Here is a 24,699-nt window from a genome sequence, read left to right as displayed (position 1 = left end):
TTATGTAGCATATTGAACCCATCCAACTCCTGAGGGATTACCATCGTGGAGTATGACCCAAGAATACATGAATCTTCAAGATATTTTAATATGTATCGATTTTTTTTTATATAGGTTAAGTGATAAATTACACTTTTGAAAGCTTTTTACCAAAGGTCCAACTTATAAAATATTTCAAGGTTCAAAATAAAACTAGGTTTTCAAAGTCACTTTTCTCCCCATTATTGTGGTATTTCTTGTTTGCATTGGTGAGTATTAGAATTAAATCACTCACTGCATCTGATTGTAAATAGCCGTGCGAATTGTAACCCTCGATATATTACATGATTATTCCCCCAGCCAGCCCCCACTTTCCCTGCGCAGTGGCTGTTCCCTCATTATTTTCTTCAGTTATCAGCAGAGGCTTTTCACAGAATGATATGGCACAGGAGAAAGGCATTCAGCCCATTTTGCCTGTGCTGGTTCTTTGAAAGAGGGAGCCGTCTAGGCCCACTTGCCCCTTCTCTTTCCCTCATAGCCCTGTAAAAAAAATTTACCCCTTCAGGTACTTAATTCAATTCCGTTCTGAAAGTTATTATCGAATGTTGTTCCACTAGGCAGCGCATTCCAGAATGTAACACTTTTTGCTTCAATCTTATGAGACAATGGTGTGGCCAATTTGCAGGAAACCATTAAAAATTATTCTGGGACATGCCCTTGCTAAAATGACAGCAGAGCTAGCTTACTGTGGGGTTCCATTCTTGTTGTTTGTTTACTTACGCCATTACCTCGTGCTGCCCTTTACCTTGCAACACCATTTAAGTACCCCTGTCGTTTCACCTCTCACGGATCTTCCCCCTTTGTTTTTCTTCTTCAGCCCCCTGCCTTCAACGTTCCCTGTCCCCATATGTGCTTAAAACCTGTAACATCCCTTAACTTTTGTCAGTTCTGACAAAAGGACATCAACGCAAAACATTAGCTCTGTTACTCTCCACAGATGCCGCCTAACCTGCTGAGTGTTTCCAGCGCTTTGTTTTATTTCACATTTCCAGCATCCACAATATTTTACCTTCAGCTTTCCTTCATGTCTCCTTCCAAACTCGTCATGAGCAAAACCATGAGGAATAGTTCATAGTATCAGCCGTGGCTCGAGGGCAGCATTTCTTGCCTGCCAGTCAGAAGGTTGCAGGTTCAAGTCCCACTCCAGGACTTCAGCACGGATATCAAGGTGGACAGTCCACGCTGAGGGAGTGCTACACTTGAGTATTGCTGGTGGAAGATTTTCATCTTGCACTCATCAGGACAATTTGCAAGAATACCAAATGTACTGATTGATGGGCAAGTGCACTCTGGTTGGTAGAGGCATTGCCATGGAGAATGCACCAGTTAACTCAAATTTTGTTGTGACTGTAGCAGTTTCATAGCAGTTTCCAAACTTTGGCATCCTCAATATCACCTCACCAACTGGAAATTGGAGTATTTCTTATCCCCAGGGTGTTTAAAATATGTTAGGCCCTACAGCTGAGTCTCCAGAGGCGGTTGTGCTATTTCAAGAGCAGGGAGACTTGCAAGAGGCGGTTTCTTGTAATGGTATGGGGGAAGGGGGGGGGCGGCGGAAGGAGGTGCAGTGGTAATGTCACTGGGCTAGTAATCCAGAGACCCAGGCTAATGTCCTGACGGACATTGGTTCAAATCCTGTGGCAGATGATGGAATTTAAATTCAGTTAATAAACCTTGAATTGAAAGCTACAGTCACTGTCAGTTGTTGTAAAAACCCATCTGGCTCACAGCCATCCTTACCTGGTCTGGCCGTGACTACATGTGACTCCAGACCCACAGCCATGTGGTTGACTCTTAACTGCCCTCCTGAAATGGCCTAGGAAGCCACTCAGTTCAAAGGCAAATAGGGGTGGGTAATAAATGTTTGGCCTTGCCAGTGCTGCCCACATCCTATGAAAGAATAAAGAGTAACTTCAATTTTGTCTTAAAATTGGAACTCGACAGTCTTTCATCAATGCGAATTAAAATTTTTTGGGACATTGCTCACACATTAAATAAATTAACTCAAATTAATACACCCCCCTCACAACAATAAATCAACTCAAACTAATACAACCTCTCACGCTGATAAATATGCTTTAAATGAAAAAAATGAAGAGCATTCAGGAGAAACATCTTTACTCAGCGAGTGGTGAGAATTTGGAATTCGCATCGACAGAGTGAGGCGAATAGCACAGATGCATTTATGGGGAAGCTAGATAAACAGGAGGGAGAAAGGAATAGAAGGATATGCAGATGGATTAGATGAAGTCTCATGCAGAGTATTAGCATCAGCTTGTTGGACTAAGTGGCCTGATGCTGAGCTTCAAATGCTTTGTACCTCAGTGACCAGGAGTCTAGTGAAGCCAACCCTGTAAACTGAAGAAGGCTTACTTTTATTTCACTCACTTTTCAGTACTTGGGATGCATTGGCTTCAAGTGGGAGCAACTTCAGGTTTCGTGTTTGCACCTCACAGCACAGTCCCAACATGGACCACACCTAACAGCCACACGTTAGGAAGTATGTCAAGGCCGTGGAGAAAATTCAGAGGAGATTTACCAGAATAATAACAGGGCTGAGCAACTATCTTGCCAGGACTACACTTGCTATGAAGAGACTGTAGAAGTTGAGGTTGTTCTTAGAGCAGAAATGGTTAGAGATTTAGCAGAGATGTTCAAAATCATAATGGCTTTGATAGAGTGAATAATGAGAAACCATTTCCACTGGCAGGAGTGTTGGTGACCAGAGGACATATAATCAAGAGAATTCACAAAAAACCCGGAGGGAGGTGAGAATTTTTTTTTACACGGTGAGTCATTATGATCTGAAATGCACTGCCTGAAATATTCGATAATAACTTTCAAAAGGGAATTGGGATAAATATTGAAATTGAAAAGTTTGCTGATCTATGGGAAAAGGGCAGGGGCAGTGGGACTAATCAGATAGTTCTTTCAAAGAGCCACGATGGGCCGAGTGGCTCCCTTCTTTGTGAGAAAAGCATCAGTGTGAAAATTTCTGCATTTTAATGTAGATTCTGGTATGAGGAAGTTTTTTTTCAAGGGAAGGTAAGCAAGCATAAATATTAGAGCACAATCTTGGACCTTTGAAAAAACGATACTGTATGAATATTATTATTGCTGTATTCACACATCGGTGCAATGGAAACAGAATGCAAAGAAGCAAATAATATGGTTCAAGGAATCTACAGAAAGCCCAGCTGGGACAGTTCTGAGAAGTGATAAAGGCTACAGAGAGGTCACAAGATTTGAAGTATCTTGGTTATGATGAAGCATAAGCAGGACAATATATGGCAGCGGTAGTAATTATCTTCAGAGCTATGCAATCACTTTTTACTTCGCTGGTGTGAAATAATACTGGCAGAGCGTTTGAAGAAACAGTGTTGGATGAATTGAAGTCTAAGTCAGATGTGCAAAACCTCATCATCAGTGAGAGTGATGAGATAACGCAGCAGAAATCCTGCCCTAAGCATTCAATCTGGATTTTACAACTATTATTTGTTTATTTTTGGGAAATAGATAAGAGTTTTAAACGTAACTAATATATGTTTTATCTTATTTCTGATGTGTTATCTGCTTGCTGGGGTAAGGTCCCATCTAATACAGTATCATACGGCCCTGAAGGTCTTTCGGCCCATCATGCCTGTGCCAGCTTCCTGAAAGAGCTATCCAATGAGTCTCACTCCGAGCTCCTCATGAAAAATAGAGTGTAACAAAGCTGTGTACTAGCCCCTACTCTATTTGGCATCTTCTCCTCCATCCTCTTGGCCTTTGTCTTCCCTGCAGATATGGAAGGAATCAAAAATGCTGTCTATCGGATGGCGATGTTTCCTAGACTGGAGAATTTTAATGAAGAGGGAATATTGGATAGGCTAAGGTTGTTTTCTTTGGAATGGAGGAGGCTGAGGGGAAATCTAATTGAAGTGTAAAAATTATGAGGCGTCCAGATAGATGGATAGGAAGGCCCTTTTCCTTTTGTTGAGGGATTCACATATTAGGCATAGAGGAAGGAAAGAGATAGAAGGGGTTTAAAGGGAAATTTTTTCACCCGGAGAAGAGTGGGGTTCTTGAACTTACACCTGAAAGGATGGTAGAGACAGAAATCCTCAGAACATTTAAAGAGTACTTGGATATGCACTTGAAGCACCATAACTTGCAAGGCAACAAACCAAGAGCTGGAAAATGGGATTAGGCTGGATGGGTTCCCGTGGACCAGTGGAAGACAAGATGGACCAAATGGCCTCCTTCTGTGCTGTAAATTTGTATGATTTCTATACCTGATTTTTATGTTTTTGGTTATCAGGTGCACTTTGTCCAGCAAACAATAGCTGTGCCCTTGATATTAACACATTAGTTGGTGCTTGAAACAATTCAGGCAGAGACTGATTAACTGAACAAAACACTGGTAGTTTATTGGAACTAAGAGCAGAGCACTAACACCATGTGTGCTTCTTCAATCACCTCCAGCTCTAGACATAAAGTTACCCAAGAAGCCTGCGCTGTGTAGCAATTGGTCAATACAGTTACATGGTCAACTAACCACATTCTCTTCAAGGTACATAAGCACGCCACTTCACCACACAGATGTTAAACTGAAACCCTGCGGTCTCTCAAGTTAAAATGAAAGATCGCATCACATTTTGGAGAAGAGCAGGGGAGTTCTCACTGGCATCCTAGCCGATATTTATTTTTTAACAATTTGTACATAAAAAAATACAAATTAGGAGCAGCAGTAGGCCACTCGGCCCCTCAAGCCAACCCCGCCATTCAATAAGATCATGGCTGATCTGATTGTAACCTCAGCTCCAGATACCCATCCAGCCCTGATAACTTTCCCTCTTTGTTATCAAGAATCTATCTAGCTCTGCCTTAAAAATACTCAAAGCCTTTGGAGGAAGACATTTCCAAAGAATTTCTCATCTATCTTAAATGGGTGACCGCTTATTTTTAAACAGTGACCCCTGGTTCTAGATTCTCCCACAAGCGGAAACATCTTCTCCACATCCATCCTGTCAAGAACTTGTATGTTTAAATATGCTTGTGTTTAGTTTTGTGGTTAGATCCCTATCTCTAGTTATATCCTATGTAAATGCATCATCCTCTCAATTATCTTTCCCACATTCGCCCTGTTGTGGGAAAAATAATGAGTTTGCAACGTGACATTCTTGGGTGATTGCAAACATGGGCTATATGTGATGCAAGATGTTTTTCCTGCCTCAAGCTACCCTTCTTTTGATAATAAATGTGGTTTTTCAGACTGTCTACAAACTCATCAGAGATCTGCAGCCTCAAGTGCCACGTAAACACAAGGCTCGTGGCTTTTGATTGACAGCTAGGGACGCGCATGCGCCTGTCGGCCTGGGGCGAGGAGGTGAGGCTGGTAGCAGTGTGCGCACGCGCACATTGACCCGGGACGAGGAGGCCGCGTGCGCATGCGTGCGATGGTCGGCGGTAGTGGCGAAGGCGGTGTGCGCATGCACCTGTCGGTCCGAGGCGAGGAGGCGGTGTGCGCAGGCGTTCGGCGGTCCGGGCCCGGGAATCGAGGGTGCCGTGCGCCTGCGTATCCGCCCGCTTCTGCCGGAGTTCGGGAGTGGGAGGGGGGCTTTCGGGACTGGTGCGCATGCGCCCCTCTGCCAGCCCGCGGCCTGAGGGGGGCGGTGTGATAGGGCGAAGATCGTGACTCCCGGAGCCCTGCGTTCCTCAAAAACCTGCCCCGCCGACTGTGCGGCACAGCGTCAGCACCCCCCCCCCCCTCCGGTCCCCTCCCCCACCGACCGACCCTGCACAAGGCGGAAACCCTCATGGCCTGAGCTCCCGGGGGGGGCGCTGGTTACTCGGGTAAGGCCGAGGCCTGGGAGACAGCGGGGCCCTGCAGAGGAGCAGCACTTGGGCCAGAAGCAGCGACTGGGTAAGAGCCCAGCTATTCAACTGTGTGTGTCAGCCCCCACTCCACATGGACTAGAGCAAAACAACCCAAGCTGACACTCCCATTGCGTTTTACTGAGCGACTAGTGGTGAATGGATGTTTTTCAGGCTGGAGGAAGGTTTGTGATGGAGCCCCCCAGGGGGGGTCAGGGTTGGGACCCTTTGCCCTTCCTGAGGCATTCTTGAGGTGTGCAGGTCACAGTTTCACTAATTTTATATGATGCAAACGTTGGAAGCATTGTGAATTGTGAAGGAGGGTCGTGTAGACCGTCAAAATGACATAGGACAGCTGGGTGGAAAGGTGAACTTGATGAAGTTCAATGTGGGGAAATGTGAAGTGATTCATTTTGATAGGGAGAACATGGAGGTACATTATGAAATCTGGGGTGCAACTCTAAAGGAGGTGCAGGAACAGCGGGATCAGGGAATCTATGTGCATAAGTCATTGAAGGTAGTAGGACAGGTTGAGAGAGTGGTTAAAAATCATAGTGTCCTAGGCTTTATTAGCATAGACTCCAAGAACAAGGAGGTTATGTTGAACTTGTGTAAGACACTAGTTCAGCCTCAGCACTAGATCCTGCACTTTAAAAAGATGTGAAGGCAATGGAGAAAATGTAGAAAAGATTCACGAGAATGGCTCCAGGGATGAGGAACATCAATTAAGAAGATAGTTTGAAGAAGTTAGGAATGTTTCATTGGAGAAGAGAAGGCTAAGAGATGAATTGATAGAAGTATTCAAAATCATGAGGGGTCTGTCTGGACAGAGGTAAGTAGCAAGTCGAGACTGGGAGTGCTGCAGAGTCGGAGGGTTAGTACCAAGGGAGCACTTTACCATTGGAGGATCAGTACTGAGGGAGCACCGCACTGTCAGAGGGTCAGTACCGAGGGAGCACCGCACTGCTGAAGGGTCTGTACCAAGGGAAGGATCAGTACCAAGGGAGTGCCACACTGCCAGAGGGTCAGTACCGAGGGAGCGCCGCGCTGCCAGAGGGTCAGTACCGAGGGGGCGCCGGAGGGCCGGTATCGAGGGAGCGCCGCGCTGTCGGAGGGTCAGTACCAAGGGAGCGCCGCGCTGCCAGAGGGTGGGTACCGAGGGAGCACCGTACTGCTGGAGGGTCAGTGCCGAGGGGGCGCTGAACGGTCGGTGCCAAGGGGGGGGCGCCATGCTGTCGGAGCACAGTACAGAGGGATAAAAAGAGTCGTCTCCCGTTCAAAATTCTGAAGAATCAAAATAAAACTGGTCCAGTTGGTCATCTCATTTGCTGTTTATGAGGATGTTGTTTTGCACAATTGTCTGTCATGTTTGCTTCTATAATGGCATATTTAAAATAATGAGTTCTGAAGATAGTCATATTCGACCTGAAATGTTAATTCTGTTGCTCGCTTCTCAGGTGCTGTCAGACCTGCTGAGTTTGTTCTGCACTTTGTGGAAGTTGGAAATCTGAAATAAAAAGAATGTTTAGCTTTTATCCAAAGATTAAAATTGTCAAATACTGAATATGATTTTCCTAATTTCCATTGATAAGATCTTCATTTTCAAATTATTAAATACTGGTGTGTAATGATTTTCTATCATCTGAGTGTTTAGATTGATGGGAATGGAGTGCTGTTGATGGCATTTTCATTTTGTAAAGTTTGGAGATCTAGTTATTCCTAAGTTTGATGCTGTCATCAGGTCTCCATTTCAAACTAGATGTGCTTTTATATTTGGTGGATTTGCAGTTCTCATGATAGGACAGCAACAGGATAGATAGTACAGTGCCTTGGCTTCCTATGTTTATGTTGTAAAATCTATTACTGTATCCCAGCTATCGCACCATTGGTCGACGAAAATCTGAGTCTGCCAATTAACTTACGTGATAAGGGAGGCGGTTTTACTAATGCTAATTTAGGGAGTTGATGCACAGGGTTCAACTCTTGCAATAACCAAAACTGCGGAATTAACAAGTATACAAGCGTGGAACTTGATTGTCATCCTTTTGGGAATGTTAACCTTAATTTGGGATGAAAGCAGGAAGAATATTAAATGGGGAGCGAGATAGGTGGATACCTCACTGGGTCTGCTTTTAGAACCCGAGATAAACTTTGGGACTAATTGTAGCTTCATATGACCAGTTAGTAATTAAATAAACCACCATTGAAGTTTATAAGCAAGCTGTCAATTGTGTATTAGTTTATGTTTTATAATGAGCAACTCATTTTTAGAGCTAATTTCTTTTTAAAAGTTTGTCTTCTCTATCATGAGATGGTGGTATTGGCATTCCTGCTGTCTGCCCAATTAGGTAGATGTATAAGACCATTGCAGAAGAGTAGGAGTGTTCTCCAGGTGTCCAGGCCAGCATTTATGCTTGAATCAACATCACTTAAAGCAGATATCTGGTCATTATCACATTGCTGTTTTTGGGATCATGATCTGCACAAATTGACTACTTTATTCTTACTTTACAATGGTTACTCCACTTCAAAGCTACTTCATCTTAAAGAGCTTTGGAATGTCCTGAAGTTTTGAAGTTGCTATGTAAGTGCAAGTCTTTTTGTTTCAACACAACAGCATTTATTGACAACGGCCTTGTCAATTGTGGTTCCTAATCTCACCCTGACCCTGGCTAGTCCCTCGACCCCCACACCACCACCTCCTCCTCCCATGCAGACACCCTGATGCCCTCCGCAATCACCCCCCCCTCAGCCTTATCAGTGGCTTATCCTAACCTTGACTCCTCCCCCTTCAACAGCAGTCTCTAACCGTAACATTACCCCTTTAACCCTCAGCTTGCCAACTTGCCTTGCACATATTCCTGGAGGTTCCATCACTTGACCTCCCACCCAGTCCATCTATCTTTTTTCTCATTTCTAATATCTTAATAACCAAGTGAAGAAGTTGAGGGGGAAAAAATGTCAATCTTTATGAAGACTTGTGCTCCTTTAGAAATGCGGGTGGAAAACGTGAGAGACAGCTGGCAGATGTGGGAGGGCTGGTAGGCCTTACTACTTCACTTAGTGTTTTGGCTGTATTGTATATTTAATGATTCTGATTAACTGCCAAGGTTTTCAGTCCTTGCAAAACAACCCACTTTATATTCACTCATTTATTGATCTCTGCATAATATTTGCTACAGGACCCTAAAAGAAAAAAAACAATGTGAAGCATCTGACCCCACCCTACTAGAAATATTTCACTGTGAGCAAGGAGTCAAAATGGTTGCCAGTGCAGAGTCAGTGTGGTTGTCAAGTCTGACTGTTACACTTGGGTGTATATTTTACTGTGATGTAATGAAATAGTGGTTGTTTTAATCAGATTCTTGTACAAGCTTCCAGCAGTTTATCTGGTGAAAAGTATTGTCCAGAGTTTAACACAGCCCCACTGACTAGGGCCATGGCTCTCAACTGAATTAGTTGTTCTCTGGTAGTCGTCTTCTGTTAATGCTGCCGCTGAGATCAGCTAACCCAAAATGCGTCAGCAATCAAACCAGTTTCAAAGTAGGCAATGAATCTCAATCAGAGCTTCATTCACTTAGAGGTGACCTGATTAAGACCTATAAAACAAGTAAAGGACTCGATAGCATTCCTATTGATCGATTATTCCACTTTGACAGATTGGGGAAGATCGTGAGACATGAGTTTAAACTCTGTAAGAGGACCGGATGTCAACAGTTCTCCCAGCGAGTAGACTCTCTGCAATAAGTTGCTGGCTGATCTGCTGGCTCCTGATTCTCTGCACTGCCTTCAGGAAGGTGCTGGAGTGGTTTCTATCTGGGGCAGTGATCACATTGTAAAGAAGGTAACATGGCTTTATAGATCACACATGGTCCTTGTGATCCCTGGGCTGGTTTCCATTATCTGTGGGGGCCAGAGAGGAATTTTCCAGAGTGTTTGTTTTCCCCTTTTTGGCTTTTTCCTCTGGTTTTGTACCTCCCTTTAGAGACTACATGGTTATGGAGGGAATGGGGAGCTGGCTGAAGAAGGTGACAATGCTCCGGCCATCATGGTGTGTGGCAGGCTTGATGGACCAGCTGGTCATTTACTACCTGTCAGTTTTGTATGTTTGTATGCCATGATGATAAGAGTGCAGTTACTGACTTGATTGTGCTATGGCAGAAAATCTACACTGTTTTCACTTCTAAAGGTTGTCTGGTGAATCTTGCTGAAAAATTTGGATGTTGGGTAAGAGTATTCACCTTGACTGGGATGTTCCCCTGCAGTGATTAGCTGCCACTCTGGAATCGTGCATTAATATTGACCGCCTCAGCAAACTACCAAAGGTGCCATTGGAACTGTAGCCACTTGGTCAGTGTCTGAGAAAACTAATAAAATAAAACCAGACTGTCTTAATTTAACAGGAGGTCTTGTGGCGCAGTGATAGTGTCCCTCCCTCTGTGTTCAAGTCCCAATCGAGGACTTGATGGTCATGGAAGGTATGTTCATAACGTGGCCAAACAGGTTCATTATCAGGCTGTAAACCCTTCCAGTATGCCTGATGGCAGGAGGTAAATAGCAGTGGAGTTTCCTGGTCAGCTATACTGCAGAAGGCAACCACTGCAGTACTTTGCCAAGCATAATCATGGACCAATTCAGTGGAAATCCATGGTCCCCAATGCCCTCTTAGGGCGTGGTACCTGGAGGAGGAGGAGGAGTCTAATTTAACAATAGTCCCACCTAGAATTCTCATTTGGCATGATGATTAACAAATTCACTGTGAAAAAGTTGCATAAACATAGTTTGTATTTCCTTGTGTTTAGAAGGTTCAGGTTGAAGTGTTTAAAATGATAAAAGGATTTGGAAAGATAACTGCAGAAAATCTCCATCCTCTGCAGGGAGAATTCAGAACAAGAAGGAACAATCTTGAAATTAGAGCTAGACCATTCATAAGTAAAACCAGGAAACCGTATTGCCGCTGGGAATATCTCGCTCCAGTAGGCAGTGGGTGAGTTAAGATTTTCAAGACTGAGATGGACAGATTTTTTTATTACGTATGAGATATGAATCAAAGGCGAGTAAATGGAATTGAGGTATGGAGCAGCCTCAAGTGGCTGAATGGCCTATTCCTGTTTCTCTGCATGCTACTGTTCAAGTGTAAGTACTTGCAGTTAACAATTCCTTGAAGGTTTCAGGGAAGGGTTTCAAACTCTTGTTTTCAGTGGATCTTCCAGTCTGCTGGTCTTAATGAGACCTGGCACTTCAACATTTTGGCTTGCAGCTGGCTGCACAAGAGAACCTAGTATTTGTATTCCAATATAAATGCCTTTAATTGCTTACATGGTGTTCCGTGGGTGACATAAACAAAACATTGCCAACTGTGAGAGTCAAAAGCGAATTATCCAATAATTTGAATTAAACTGTGAATAAAATGGGAATTTAATGCTAAGAAAAAATTAAACTACTAGAACACTAACAATTAAGACAGTGAGTGGAATCATAGAAAACTCATAGATTCCTGCATCACAGCCAGTCATATCTGTGTTGGTCTTTGAAAATACTGTTGGTGCTTAGTCCCACGTCCTTGCTTTTTGTCTGTAACCTTGTAAGGGCCTGATCCTCACTTGTCCATCTAACTCCCTTTTAAATTTATTTATGGAATCTGCTTCCACCACCTTTTTAGGTGGACCACTTTTGATCCTGTCAGCTTCTTTACTGGTTTACTTATTGGCACTTCCAACACGATTCCTAACATTAACAATCTGAATGAAGCCAAGGGCTAGTTCTGCACATTCTCGATCCCGATAACTCTCTGAAGTGAAGTATTTCTGTTCTTCACCCTTCTGGATCTTCTGCCAATGATTTTAATTCTATGATCTCTGGTTATTCACCCACTTGCCAGAGGGAATAATAGCTTTTTTGCTACAAAACTTCTCATCATCTTGGAAACCTCTATCAGATAGCCCCTTGAGCCTTCTCAGTTCCGAGGAGAACAGTGCTAACTTTTCCAACTTCTCATAACTAAAGTCTCTTTGGAGCATCCTGATAAACCTCTTCCATTTCATGTATTTAAATTAATAAAATAATACTTATCCCTCCATTAACCCAACCTTCCTTCTATATTTTAATAATGTTTCAGAGCAAACCAATCTACTTGTGTATTGTCTACCAGTTGCTGAATAGATGATTTCCATTTATCATTAACAAAGGGATGCCCAATCTTGATAGCTGACTAAATTCTCTTGCAATTATTGTTACTCTAAGGATAGTTATCCACTCAATTATGGAGTTTGAGCTGTGATTTCACAAGCAACTTAGCACTGAATCTTTTTGCACTAGCTAAAAGGGTGGTGTTCAGCCTTCCCTCAGTCCTACCGATGACTGTCAGCATGGGTTCAGCATAATTAATAAAGTGGGTTTTCATTGGGGGAGTCATTGGTTTTGAATATTTAATCCAAGTGCTTGAGTCACATCGTTCAATGCATTCAGTGCTACTTTCTTTTACACCTGAACCTGGGCTTTTGGGGAAAATAAAAAACAAACTTCCATTTACATCATGCCTTTCACGACCTCAAGGCATTATAAAACATTTACAGCCAATGAAGATTCTTGCAAAGTGGAGTTGCTGTTGTAACGCACAGCAAGTTATCACAAACCGCCACGAGCAACAGATCTAAGCAGATAAACCTGCCTTTGTTAGCTTTACACTTGCCCATTCCGATATGCACCTGGTCAGTTTTCCACCTTGCACGATCCTGTGAAGCGCCTTGGGCAGTTTTATTACTATTTAAATGCAAGTTGTTGGTATTGAACCTTGTGAACTGGAGACAAAATGCTTGCTGAGCTAGCAATAATTTATACAATCTCCTGGTGAAATTGCATCGGTGGCAACACGGAGTCTGAAAGTACTGTCGAAACTTGAATGCGGGTGCTTGCACAATGTAATCTTGATCTCATTGTTACCGGTGTTGCCCATGATTGTAGAAAAATAGTTAGAATCGATTGGCAAAATTGCTTGGGGCCTTTAGATAGTCTAGGAAGCTGCAATGGTTGACTTTGTATTGACAGAGCACCTTAATAACCATGCAAACTGCATGAGGCAAAGGGCAGTTTTTTCCTCATCCTCTTGTGCACAGCAATTACTCATTCTGACTCCATGACTTAACATTCGGTTGTTGGTAAGATTTTAGAGTCCATTATTAAGGATGAGATTTCAGAATACTTGGAAGTGCATGATAAAATAGGGCAAAGTCAGCATGGTTTCATCAAAGGGAAGTCATGCCTGACATACCTGTTAGAATTCTTTGAGGAGGTAACGAGTAGGTTAGACAAAGGAGAGTCAATGGATGTTATCTACTTGGACTTCCAGAAAGCCTTTGATGATGCGCCGCACAGGAGGCTGCTCAGTAAGATAAGAGCCCATGGTGTTAGAGACAAGGTACTAGCATGGATAGAAGATTGGCTGTCTGGCAGGAGGTAGAGAGTGGGGATAAGGGGGTCCTTCTCAGGATGGCGGCCGATGACTAGTGGAGTTCCGCAGGGGTCAGTGTTGGGACCACAACTTTTCAGTTTATACATTAATGATCTAGATGAAGGAACTGAGAGCATTCTGGTTAAGTTTGCAGATGATACAAAGTTGGTGGAGGGACAGGTAGTATTGAGGAGGCGGGGAGGCTGCAGAAGGATTTGGACAGGTTAGGAGAATAGGCAAAGAAGTGGCAGATGGAATACAGCGTGGGGAAGTGTGAGGTCATGCACTTTGGTTGGAAGAATAGAGGCATAGACTATTTTCTAAATGGAGAGAGAATTCAGAAGTCTGGAGTGCAAAGGGACTTGGGAGTCCTAGTTCAGGATTCTCTTAAGGTTAACTTGCAGGTTGAGTCGGTAGTTAGGAAGGCAAATGCAATGTTGGTATTTATTTCGTGAGGACTAGAATATAAAAGCAGGGATGTGCTGCTGAGGCTTTATAAGGCTCCAGTCAGACCACATTTAGAATATTGTGAGCAATTTTGGGCCCTGTACCACAGGAAGGATGTTCTGGCCCTGGAGAGGGTCCAGAGGAGGTTCACGAGAACGATCCCAGGAATGAATGGCTTAACATATGAGGAACATTTGAGGCCTCTGGGTCTATACTCGATGGTGTTTAGAAGGATGAGGGGGGATCTGGTTGAAACTTACAGAATACTGAAAGGCCTGGATCGAGTGGACGTGGGGAAGATGTTTCCATTAGTAGGAGAGACTAGGACCCGAGAGCACAGCCTCAGAGTAAAGGGAAGACTTTTTAGAACAGAGATGAGGAGAAACTTCTTTAGCCAGAGAGTGGTGAATCTATGGAATTCATTATCACAGAGGGCTGTGGAGGCCAGGTCATTGAGTGTATTTAAGACCAAGATAGATAGGTTCTTGATTGGTAAGAGGATCAAAGGTTACAGGGAGAAGGCGGGAGAATGGGGTTGAGAAACTTATCAGCCATGATTGAATGGTGAAGCAGACTCGATGGGCCGAATGGCCTAATTTCTGCTCCTATGTCTTATGTATTTTACAGGTTAATGTTGACAGCAGCTAAAACTTGACACTGGGAAAAATTCACAGTAGCACAGGCAGGCTTGTTTCTCATAATATTATTTCAGACACTGCGTTTTAAATGACTCCGTGTCATGAGAACATAAGAAAAAGGAACAGGAGTAGGTCTTTCGGCCCCTCAAGCCTGCCCCACCATTTAATAAGATCATGGCTGATCTGCCTCAGGCCTCAGCTCCTCATGGCCCTCAACTCCCCAATATTTTAAAAATCTATCTACCTCCTCTTTGAATACTTTCAGTGATCTAGCCTCCACGATTCTGAGGTAGAGAATTCCAGACATTCACTACCTTCTGAGAGAAGAACCCCCTTCGCATCTCAGTTTTAAATGAGTGTCCCCTTATTCTGTAACTATGTCCCCTAGTTCAAGATTCCCCCACTAGTGGAAACATCTTCCCAACACCTACCCTGTCAAGCCCCCTCAGAATCTTGTACATTTCAATAAAACACTCAGCTCTGGCTCAGTGGCATTCCCGCCACTGAATCAGGAGATTGTGTATTCACTTGTCACTCCAGAAACTAGAACACCAAAATCTTAGACTGGCGCCTCGGGGGCTCTAACCTCTCATGTGGATGTAAAAGATCCCATGGCACTATTTCGATGAAGAACAAGGGAGTTATCCCTGGTGTCCAATGTTTATACCTTAATCAAAATCAATAAAAGCATGTTATCTGACCATTAGCAGTTTGGTATTTGTTGGAGCTTGCTGCGCACAAATTAAGTGTCGTATTTCCTACATTCCAACAGTGACCACGGTCGGAATCTTCCGTTTTCATTGGGTGCCTTGTATGCTGCCTGAAAAAGTGACAAGATACCCACACTGACTCTTAGAAGGAAGGCCCACCATATCTTCTGCCCATCAGGCAGTCAAGAGGACAGCGACGGGCCTTCTTGCCGACTGAGGACTCCAGGATAGGACATCCTGTCTGCCAAGAGCTGCCAGCCAATCAGAGGCTGGCCGCTTTTGCACTGAGCAGTGCTACGGAGAAGGACTTTGCTGCTGCCAGAACAACACCCCTCCAGAGTCCCAGGACCGCGGAGCGACCCAGGAAAAAGGTAAGTGCTATTGGAGAGAGGGTCTTGTGGGGTGGGGGTCCTGAGGAGAGGGTGGCCATGTGGATCAGCAGCAAAGGCAGGGAGGTGGCAGTCGGTGGCCACCCCCCTGCCCCATGTCCAGGACCTCAATCATGCACAGATCAATGCAAATCGAGTACCCCGACCCCACCGGCTGCAACAACTGACATACAGCCCACACAGCTTTCACCAGTCATTCATGCTGCATGTTGGCAGGCCCACCTCGAGCTGGAAAGATTGCAGTGAAGGCAGGAAGAGGCCCTGAAGTCATCAATTGGCCACTTAAGTGACTAAAGTGAAGGCGGGGCGGGAAGATTGATCATGGGCCTTCCCGCCCAGAGCTTACTTCCAGTGAAGGCGTCAGATATTGGTCCCAGTGCCAACCACCAAATTTTCAGGCCCTCCCACCTCGTTTCGCACCTCCTGCAGGAGAAGAAGATTCCAGCCTACTTTTCAAAAGTATTTCAATGGCTATAAAGCGCTTTGGGATTTCTGGAGGTTGTGAAAGGCACTACATAAGTCCTTTTTGGATTCCATTTGTCTGGTTCTAGGTAGAAAGTCCTAGAACCATAGAAAAGTTACAGCACAGAAGGAGGCCATTCGGCCTATCTTGTCCATGCCAGCCTGAGGACACCCAGCTGCCCTTTCTAATCCCACCTTCCTGCACCCAGCCCATAGCCCTGCAGCTTACAGCGCTTAAGGTGCAGATCCAGGTACTTTTTAAAAAAGTAAAAGTTTCTGCCTCTACCACCAACTTGGGCAGCGAATTCCAGACACCCACTACCCTCTGCGTAAAAAAGTTCTTCCTCATGTCCCCCCTACACCTCCTGCCACTTAGCTTGAATCTATGTTCCCTGGTTCTAGAATTCTCCACCAAGGGGAACAATTTTATCCTATCCACTCTATCTATTCCCCTCAATTTTGTACACCTCAATCAAGCCACCTCTCAGCCTTCTTTGTTCTAAGGAAAATAACCCCAACCTATCCAATCTCTCTTGTAGTTACACTTTTCTAACCCTGGCAATATTCTTATAAACCTCCTCTGCACTCTCTCCAGAGCTATTATGTCCTTCCTGTAATGTGGTGACCAGAACCGCACACAATACTTCAGTTGTGGCTTCACCAGTGTTTTATACAAATCCAACATTATATCCTTACTTTTATATTCTATACCTCTGCCAATGAAGGAGAGCATTCCATATGTCTTCTTAACAACCTTGTCTACTTGAACTGCAGCCTTCAGGGACCAAGATTTCTCACTTCATCTACCCCTCTTAGTATATTCCCATTTATTGTGTAATCCCTATAACTGTTGGACCTCCCTAAATGTATGACCTCACACTTCTGTATGTTAAAATCCATCTGCCACTTTACCGCCCGCTCCACCAATCCATCTATATCATTTTAGAGATTATGGCTATCCTCTACCCTATCCACTACTCAGCCAATCTTTGTGTCATCTGCAAATTTCCCAATCGTGCCCCCCCATGTTCATGTCCAAATCGTTACTATATAACACAAACAGCAAGGGTCCCAACACCGAGCCCTGTGGAACACCACTTGAGACAACTTTCCATTCGCAAGGACATCCATCGACCATCCTACGTGATACATGTTGGGTTTGATAGCCAGGTAGAGCAAATGTGCTTTTTATAATTCTGTGGAGGTCAAGAGAGGCACTTGGATCTCCACATGGTACAAGGCTGAAACGCAGGTTCAATTTGAAGGTTATTGTATCTTTTAAAAGTGTAACCTGGAATCTAGAAAAATTGTAAAACTGCTGATTTTCACAATCAATTTAAACATATTACTAAAACAGGTGTGTAATAAAAGACCATACAATTAAGTAACTACTTGGTTGCAGCTGACCATAAGATGTAGGAGCAGAAGTAGTTCTGTTGAAGGGTCATAAGGACTCAAAACGTCAACTCTTTTCTTCTCCGCCGATGTTGCCAGACCTGCTGAGTTTTTCCAGGTAATTCTGTTTTTGTTTTGGATTTCCAGCATCCACAGTTTTTTGTTTTTAATATCCTAAGAATCTATATGTTTCAAGAAGGTCGCCTCTCATTCTTCTAAACTTCAATGAGTACAGGCCCAACCTACTCAACCTCTTCTCATAAGAAAATCCCTCCATCCCTGGGAGCAACCTAGTGAGCCTTCTGTGGACTGCCACCAATGCCAGTATATATTTCCTTAGATAAGGGGACCAGAACTGTTCACAGTATTCTCGGTGTGGTCTAACTCGTGCCTTGTATAGTTCTAGCAAGACTTCCCTATTTTTGTCCCCCATTCCCTTTGAAATAAAGGCCAACATTCCATTTGCCTTACCTGTTACCTGCTGAACTTGTACCCTAGTTTTTTGTGATTCATGCACGAGGACCCCAAATCCTTCTGTGCTGCAGCTTTCTTCAGTCTTTCTCCATTTAAGTAATATTCAGCTCCTCTATTCTTCCTGCCAAAGTGCATAATGTCACATTTTCCTACATTATATTCCATCTGCCACGTTTTTGCCCACTCACTTAACATGTCTATATCCCTCTGTAGACACTTTGTGTCACCCTCACTGCTTGCCTTCCACCTATTTTTCTGTCATCTGCAAACTTGGCGATAGTACATTCATTTCCCTCATCTCTAAGTCATTCATATATATTGTAAATAATTGTGGCCCCAGCACTGACCCCTGTGACACTCCACTTGTTACAGGCTGCCATCCTGAAAATGCCCCCTGTATCCGAACTTTCTGTCTTCTGTTAGTTAGCCAGTCCTCTGATATACTACCCCTACACCATGTGTTTTTATCTTATTAAGTAGCCTTGTGTGTGGTACCTTATCGAATGCCTTTTGGAAATTGAAATATATTACATATACTGGTTCCCCTTTTTCTATCCTTGTTTTATATTTTTCTACAGTGCTATTAGGTAAATTAGATTATATCAGGGAGTAGAGGGAAAAAGAGTTTTTTTTGGCCTAATTTTATTCCTGTTGCTCTTTTTCAACTTATGATGCATGTGGTTCTCAAGTGGCAAACAAATATATTTTCTTTAATTAGCCATTCTTTAAATTTAAGCGAGCTTGGGAAGGTCTGGTAGGCAATCGGACAGTTGGATTCATCACCACCAAGTCTGAACTTTCACTTGCTCACTATTTCTGCCAATGAGCTCCTGGTCATTGGGTCATGATTAGGAGTTGGAACTCCAGCTAGTTTTTCCTTTCCTATCCCTGGCACGCTGAGGGCAAAAGTCTGGCGACAGAGACTGGAAACATTTGGCAATTTAAGATCTGTATTTGCAATGGGCAGTGTATTTCAATGTCTGCACCTTACATTTAAGGTAATGTTAACGGAACCTTCTATTGGTGCTGCTTCACACACTTACAGATTATTTACCATGATTGGCAATGATTGAATAATGTTTCTTCAAGTGTACATCTAACCATACTGTGCTTCACCTCGATGCGTAATTCCTATTGTGTTACCCTGCATTACAGTAAATGTACCAACATTTTAAACATAGCTCTTTTGGAAGTAACTTTTACATACTGTGCAATAATTTAACACACATTTAAATGTGTTAAAGCATTTTCCTTAAATGTTTTCCAGCACTCCTGGGAAGTTGTCGGAAATGTCCATGGTCCTGTTTGCTTCAGTTGTGCGTGTCAGAGATGGCCTTCCGCTTTCTGCTTCCACAGATTTTGAACAGAACAAAGGAGTTCAGGAGGTCAAGAAGCATCTTAAAGTGCTGTCTAAAAAGCTAGGGCATCTGCCTGACCGATGTACTCTGAAAGGTGTACAGCACAATATACAGTAAGTCACTGATGCCCCTTTCCCCTATTTATTTTAGAAGAAAAGAAGCACTTGCAATTTAGTAGTGCTTCTTGTGTCCTTAAGCACCTTACAACCAGTGCAATGTTTCTACAATGAAGTCACTGTCATTAAGTACTCAAATGTTAATCTGATTTTGGAGGTATTGGTTAGGTGAAGAATGTTGACCAGGTCACTGGGGGACTTCTGTGTGCTTTTTCCCACAGTGCAGTGTGGGCCCTTAACGTCCACCTGAGCATTCAAGTTGGTTTGTCGTCTTACGCTAATGATAGGAGCTATAGACAATGCAGCATTCCCTCTGCAACTTCACTGAGGTTTATGTGCCCAAACCCTGTGGTACACAGTATTCTGGCTCCACTGGGAGCTAATGCTTTAGGGAGACCCTTGTTGTTTGAGGGGCGTTGACTGCACTCATAGAGAATGGAAATCACGTGGATTGATAGCATACACTAAACATGTAGGAAACACAAATTAGTGGCATAAGTATACAAAGTGCTCTTCATTATAGGTTATATCGAGGAAGCAATTCTTATTTCCCTCCTCCACACCCACACTCAGTTGTAATATTCAATGCATCTGTTTTGTTCCATGGGGTAAAAATAAGTAAATTTGAGTTTTCCAGAGCAAGGCATAGATGGGAAATGCCACTGGTTGTTAACAAATGGAACATAATGTGTAAAGCTAAATGCAGATTACTGTCTTTCGCAGAACACTTTTGTTCAAAGTTGTATAGAGGTCAATGTCAGCCAAAGGGTCAGTTGTGTTTTTGTAGTGCATGAATTAGTCACTGCCTTGTATATATTGTACGAAATAAAGAATAGTTGGTGGAGAATTGATGATGTGTGTGCAGCCCCTTGTTGGCTTGGGGTTGGTGTAAGATGAAGGTATTAAAACTGCTTTTGTTGGCTGTGCTGGCTGAAACTTGCCTTAAAATGAAATAAATATAACAAAGCCAACATTACCTATTATACTGGAGGTCTGTGACTTCTAAAACCATGTTTGCCTGTTTCATTAATCATCTTAAATGTCATCATGTTTCTGTAGTTCCCACCGCAATCTGAGGTCAGTCCTGTTGATGTGCAGCGTAACCTAGCAAAAAGGTCAGACAGGGAAGTGAGGGGAGGTGATGACTGACATCTCTTTAATCTAAAATTAATGGACTTGTTGAAAACATAAGACTAGAGAGACATTTCTCCAAAAAACAAACCCATGATCTGGATATGTGCTCATCACTATTGGCTGATATGGTTATATACTAAGTAATTTCTACCCTTTAGCAGTGTAAATGTAGTAAGTGTTATTCAAACGATTACAAAACAGAAACATTGAAGCCCACCTGTAGTCTTCATGTCTCTCTGAAATGCAAGTTTCATGGTAAGTGACAGGGATAAATCTAGCAGTTAGGGGCCAATTAGCTTAACATCTGTGGTGGGAAACGTTTGGAGACGATCCGGAAAATAATTAATTGCCTTTTGGAAAAGTATGGGCCGATAAGTGAACGTCAGCACAGATTTGTTAAAACAAATCATGTTTGACTATCTTGATTAAGTTCTTTGAAGTAATGGAGAAATTTGACGCGCATATGGACTTTAACAAAACGTTTGACAAAATAGTGCATAATAGACTTGTTAGTAAAATTAAAGCCCATGGGATTAAAGGGACACTGGCAGTGTTGTTAAAAATTTGACTAAGGCTCAGAGCACACATAATAATAGTGGTGAATGGTTGTTTTTCAGACTGCAGGGAAGTATATTGTGGTGTTCCCCAGGAGCCAGTAAATAGGGCATCATTTCAAAGTATACACTAACACAAATCTCAAAGATGTCGTAAATGGTGAGGAGGATAATGGACTTCAGGAGGACTTAGACTGGTGAAATGGGAAGGCACATGGCAGAATAAAATTAACCAAGCAATGTGAAACAGTACATTTTGGTAAGAAGAATGAGGGAGACAATATGTAGTAAATGTCACAATTTCAAAGTAGGTGCAGGAACAGATAAACATGGAGGTGTGTGTACACAAATCCTTGAAAGTGTTAGGTGAAGCTGTGATAGGTTCCTTGGCTTTAGTAGTGATATAGAGTACCAAAAGAATGGAAGCTTGGCAAAATCTTCATAAAATGCTGGCCAGGCCTCAGCTGGTGTATTGTGTTCATTTCTGGGGACCACACTTAGGAAGGATACACACTTTTTAAGTGACTCGCTACTGAACCATTTGAATGGTATCTCTGAGTGAGATGGCCACACTGTGACTCACTATAGGTCATTTTCTGCTATGGGCCCATGCTGAGCAATGAGGCTTAAGTCTAGCTGGATTTGAACCCAGGCCGTAGAGGAGAAAAGGCATCTGTCGATGCACTGTGCCACCCTGTCCTCCTACCTATTGCCCAAGTGTCATTTTTCTGCCTCTTGATTGACACTAGAATGTGTAGTGAACAGACAGATATTTTATCATCTGCCTCCTTCAATAGATCATGTAGCTTTTGAAATCTATAGGAGAAACAGTGACATGAAAACAAATTGTTCAAACCTCCATTCCTTTGCAGAATAGTATGTATTGTCTAGCAATCTGTTAACAATTGGAGCATTGGATTCTATGCCTATCCTTCACGCTTAAATTTTGCTCTTCTACTTAAAATATCTTTTGCATTGCCTATTAAAAATACAGAAGTGCAAAAATCCTAGCAAAGATACAGCTGACATGATGAACATTGAAGTTAGTAGTTTTAGCAGGCAGGAGAAATAGGCCTAATATTGCGGATACAAGAAATGCTGATTTGACCAGTTGTATGTGGAAAAATTACAGAATAAAAGCACTATATTATCCTCTTATAAGGGGGAGGTCTGGGTGAGCTCAAGATTACGGTAACTTTCTGGTTCTAGGATGTATTCATGCTTTCAAGTTGTAGTTGGAATACTAACAGCATTACATTTATGTAGGATAAGTTGAGTCCCGAGTATGTTTAGAGTGAGACTTTCGCGTGTTTTGCTGCCATTTATTCCTGTGACAGGTTAACCCTTGACTGGATTCTGTCTGTTTATACGCAATAATTGCAAAGTGAAGCAGATTTGCTTCAAACCAATATTGCAGTCACGCTGTAAATGCTTCCGAAGGTAACATCAGAATGCAAGTAAGGAATGTACTTTTAAAGGTTTTGAAATCACCTTTGTTATTAAGTTAACATGGGCCTATATTTCCATGTAATAAAAACAGAAAATGCTAGAAAAACTCAGCAGGTCTGGCAGCATCTGTGGAGAGAGTAACAGAGTTGACGTTTTGAGTCCTTATGACTCTTCAGAGCTTCCATAGTTTGTTTGATAAAGCATAAAAACCTATTATGTTTATCAAACAGGGATTCAGTCTTAAAGGCATTATTGTACATTTAGGGCCATTGATCCCTGCTGAGACAGCATTAGTTTACTGTAGAGTGACGAGCATGCAAGAGTCAAATTTTTTTCCTTCAAATTATTTTAAAATCGAAATGTTGTACAGCCCTATTGCACAGGACATTGGAGCACCACCTCATGGCACTGTGGAATCGTAGGCTCATGCCCACAAGCTTGTTTCAGCCATGTTCCTGCGGGGAAGTGATAAATTTTTGTTTCTTCGCAAGTTGGGCAAGAGCTTCAATGCTTGAGTTTTTTCCCCAATCCACTCTTGTGGATCTTCAATTGGTTGCTTCAGAGAAACTGAAGGCATGTGAGAAGGTTGCCTGCTCTCCCTAACTGCACATGATGTGGGGACACCAGGATACAGGAAAAGATATATTTCCTAACAAGGCAGGGAAGTTTGGCACTTTCACAGTCTCTAAAAAAAATATTGCCGACCACCTTAGTATACAGAAACACAGAATTATTTTGGTGCAGAAGGAGGCAATTCGACCCATCGTGTCTGCACTGGCTCTCCAGATGAGCATTATGACTTAGTGCCATTCTCCTGCTTTTTTCCCTGCACCTTTGCACATTGTTTCTATTTAAATAATCATCCAATGCCCTCTTCAATGTCTCGATTGAACCTGCCTCCTCCACACTTCCAGGCAGTGCATTCCAATCTCGAACCACTCACTGCATGAAAAAATTTCTTCTCACATCACATTTGTTTCTTTTGCAAATCACTTTAAATCTAAGCCCTTTAGTTCTCGATCCTTTTATGAGTAGGCACAGTTTTTCCCTATCTGCTCCAATCAGCCCCCTGATGATTTTGAACACCTCTATCAAATCTCTTGGCCTTCTCCTCTCAAAGGAGAACAGCCCCAACCTCTCCAATCTATCTTCATAACTGAAGTTTCTCATCCCTGGAACCATTCTTGTAAACCTCTTCTGCACTTTCCCCAGTGCGTTCACATCCTTCTTATAGTATGGCACCCAGAACTGTACAGAGCACTTCAGCTGAGGCCTAACTAGTGTCTTATTTGATGCACTTTTTGATGGCAATAATGCACTTCAATTTCTGTAGCAACCCTTATTCACTGTTCCCCATTGTTGGCTATCAACAATGATGCAATCTATCCTCCTGTAAGCAAGTCAGTCAGTTTGCATTTTTGTATTTCAAGCCAATAATGCATTAAGACCAGCTTTTATTTCTCCTATTAACATCTGAAGTTACTTTCCAGTCAACCGTGAAGCTCAGAACTTGGTGAAATGCTTAAGAATTACTTTGGCAGTTTACATGATGTTCTAAAACTGAGGTTTGCTTTAACACAACCTCCTTAGAGCAATGTAAAGAAAGAGAATCTAGTTACATCCTAGTAGTAGGATAATGTAAAAGCAATGGAAACGGTTCATTAGGATATTACAGTTATAAAGAGAGTGACTTACATTGGGGTTTTTCAGTAGTGCTGGGAAAGTTGAAGGATGACTGATGTGGGCCTTCAAGGTGTGACAGGTACCATGAAGTAAATACTCATAAGGTTGTTTCCATCAGTGAGATGGTGCCAAGAGGGCACAAATTTTATGACCATCTCAAAAAGAATTATTAAGGAGGATGGAATTTTTTTTTAGCTAAGAAGATGGCTAGAATGTGGAATTCCCCATTGAAAACTTCTGAAGCAGAGTCCACAAATTCCTTAACATGCGGAAGGAGAGCAGGATTCGATTACATGGCTCGTGGAGGGAAAGCACTGGTGCAGACCTATTGTTTTTGTGTTGCAACATTCTCTGAATCTCAGCTGTGGTAAAATTCATACACTCATTCAAGTTTGGAATATGATAAAACATGGTTTTTAAGGTTTTTTCCTGCTTCAGAAGAGGCAAGTGCATTTAATGCATTTGCTAATTGTAGAGTGTTAATTTTAGTAATGTGCCATTTGCTCGATTATTTTGAATCATTTCTGTACACTTTGTTTCATATT

General features: G+C 42.7%; 1 protein-coding gene across 5 annotated transcripts in view; it reads left to right on the top strand.

Moving 5' to 3' along the window:
- The first annotated feature begins 5,550 nt into the window (after window positions 1–5,550).
- sec22a (SEC22 homolog A, vesicle trafficking protein) overlaps window positions 5,551–24,699 on the top strand; it is a 53,315-nt gene continuing 34,166 nt past the window's right edge. Inside the window, exons 1-3 of one of the 5 annotated variants that reach the window (XM_041201736.1) lie at window positions 5,553–5,944; window positions 15,203–15,511; window positions 19,128–19,331. In XM_041201736.1, the coding sequence (XP_041057670.1) occupies window positions 19,150–19,331 (182 nt within the window). In that variant the 5' untranslated portion in view covers window positions 5,553–5,944; window positions 15,203–15,511; window positions 19,128–19,149. Of the gene's footprint in view, window positions 5,945–6,004; window positions 6,149–10,862; window positions 10,883–15,202; window positions 15,512–19,127; window positions 19,332–24,367; window positions 24,522–24,699 lie in introns of those variants that run through there. The other 4 variants (XM_041201737.1, XM_041201738.1, XM_041201739.1 and 1 more) reach the window with 4 other exon arrangements.

This window comes from Carcharodon carcharias, chromosome 12 (assembly GCF_017639515.1).
Source record: "Carcharodon carcharias isolate sCarCar2 chromosome 12, sCarCar2.pri, whole genome shotgun sequence".
NCBI lineage: Eukaryota > Metazoa > Chordata > Chondrichthyes > Lamniformes > Lamnidae > Carcharodon > Carcharodon carcharias.
Note: the sequence above shows the minus strand (reverse complement) of the source record. Positions and strands in the feature narration are given on the sequence as shown.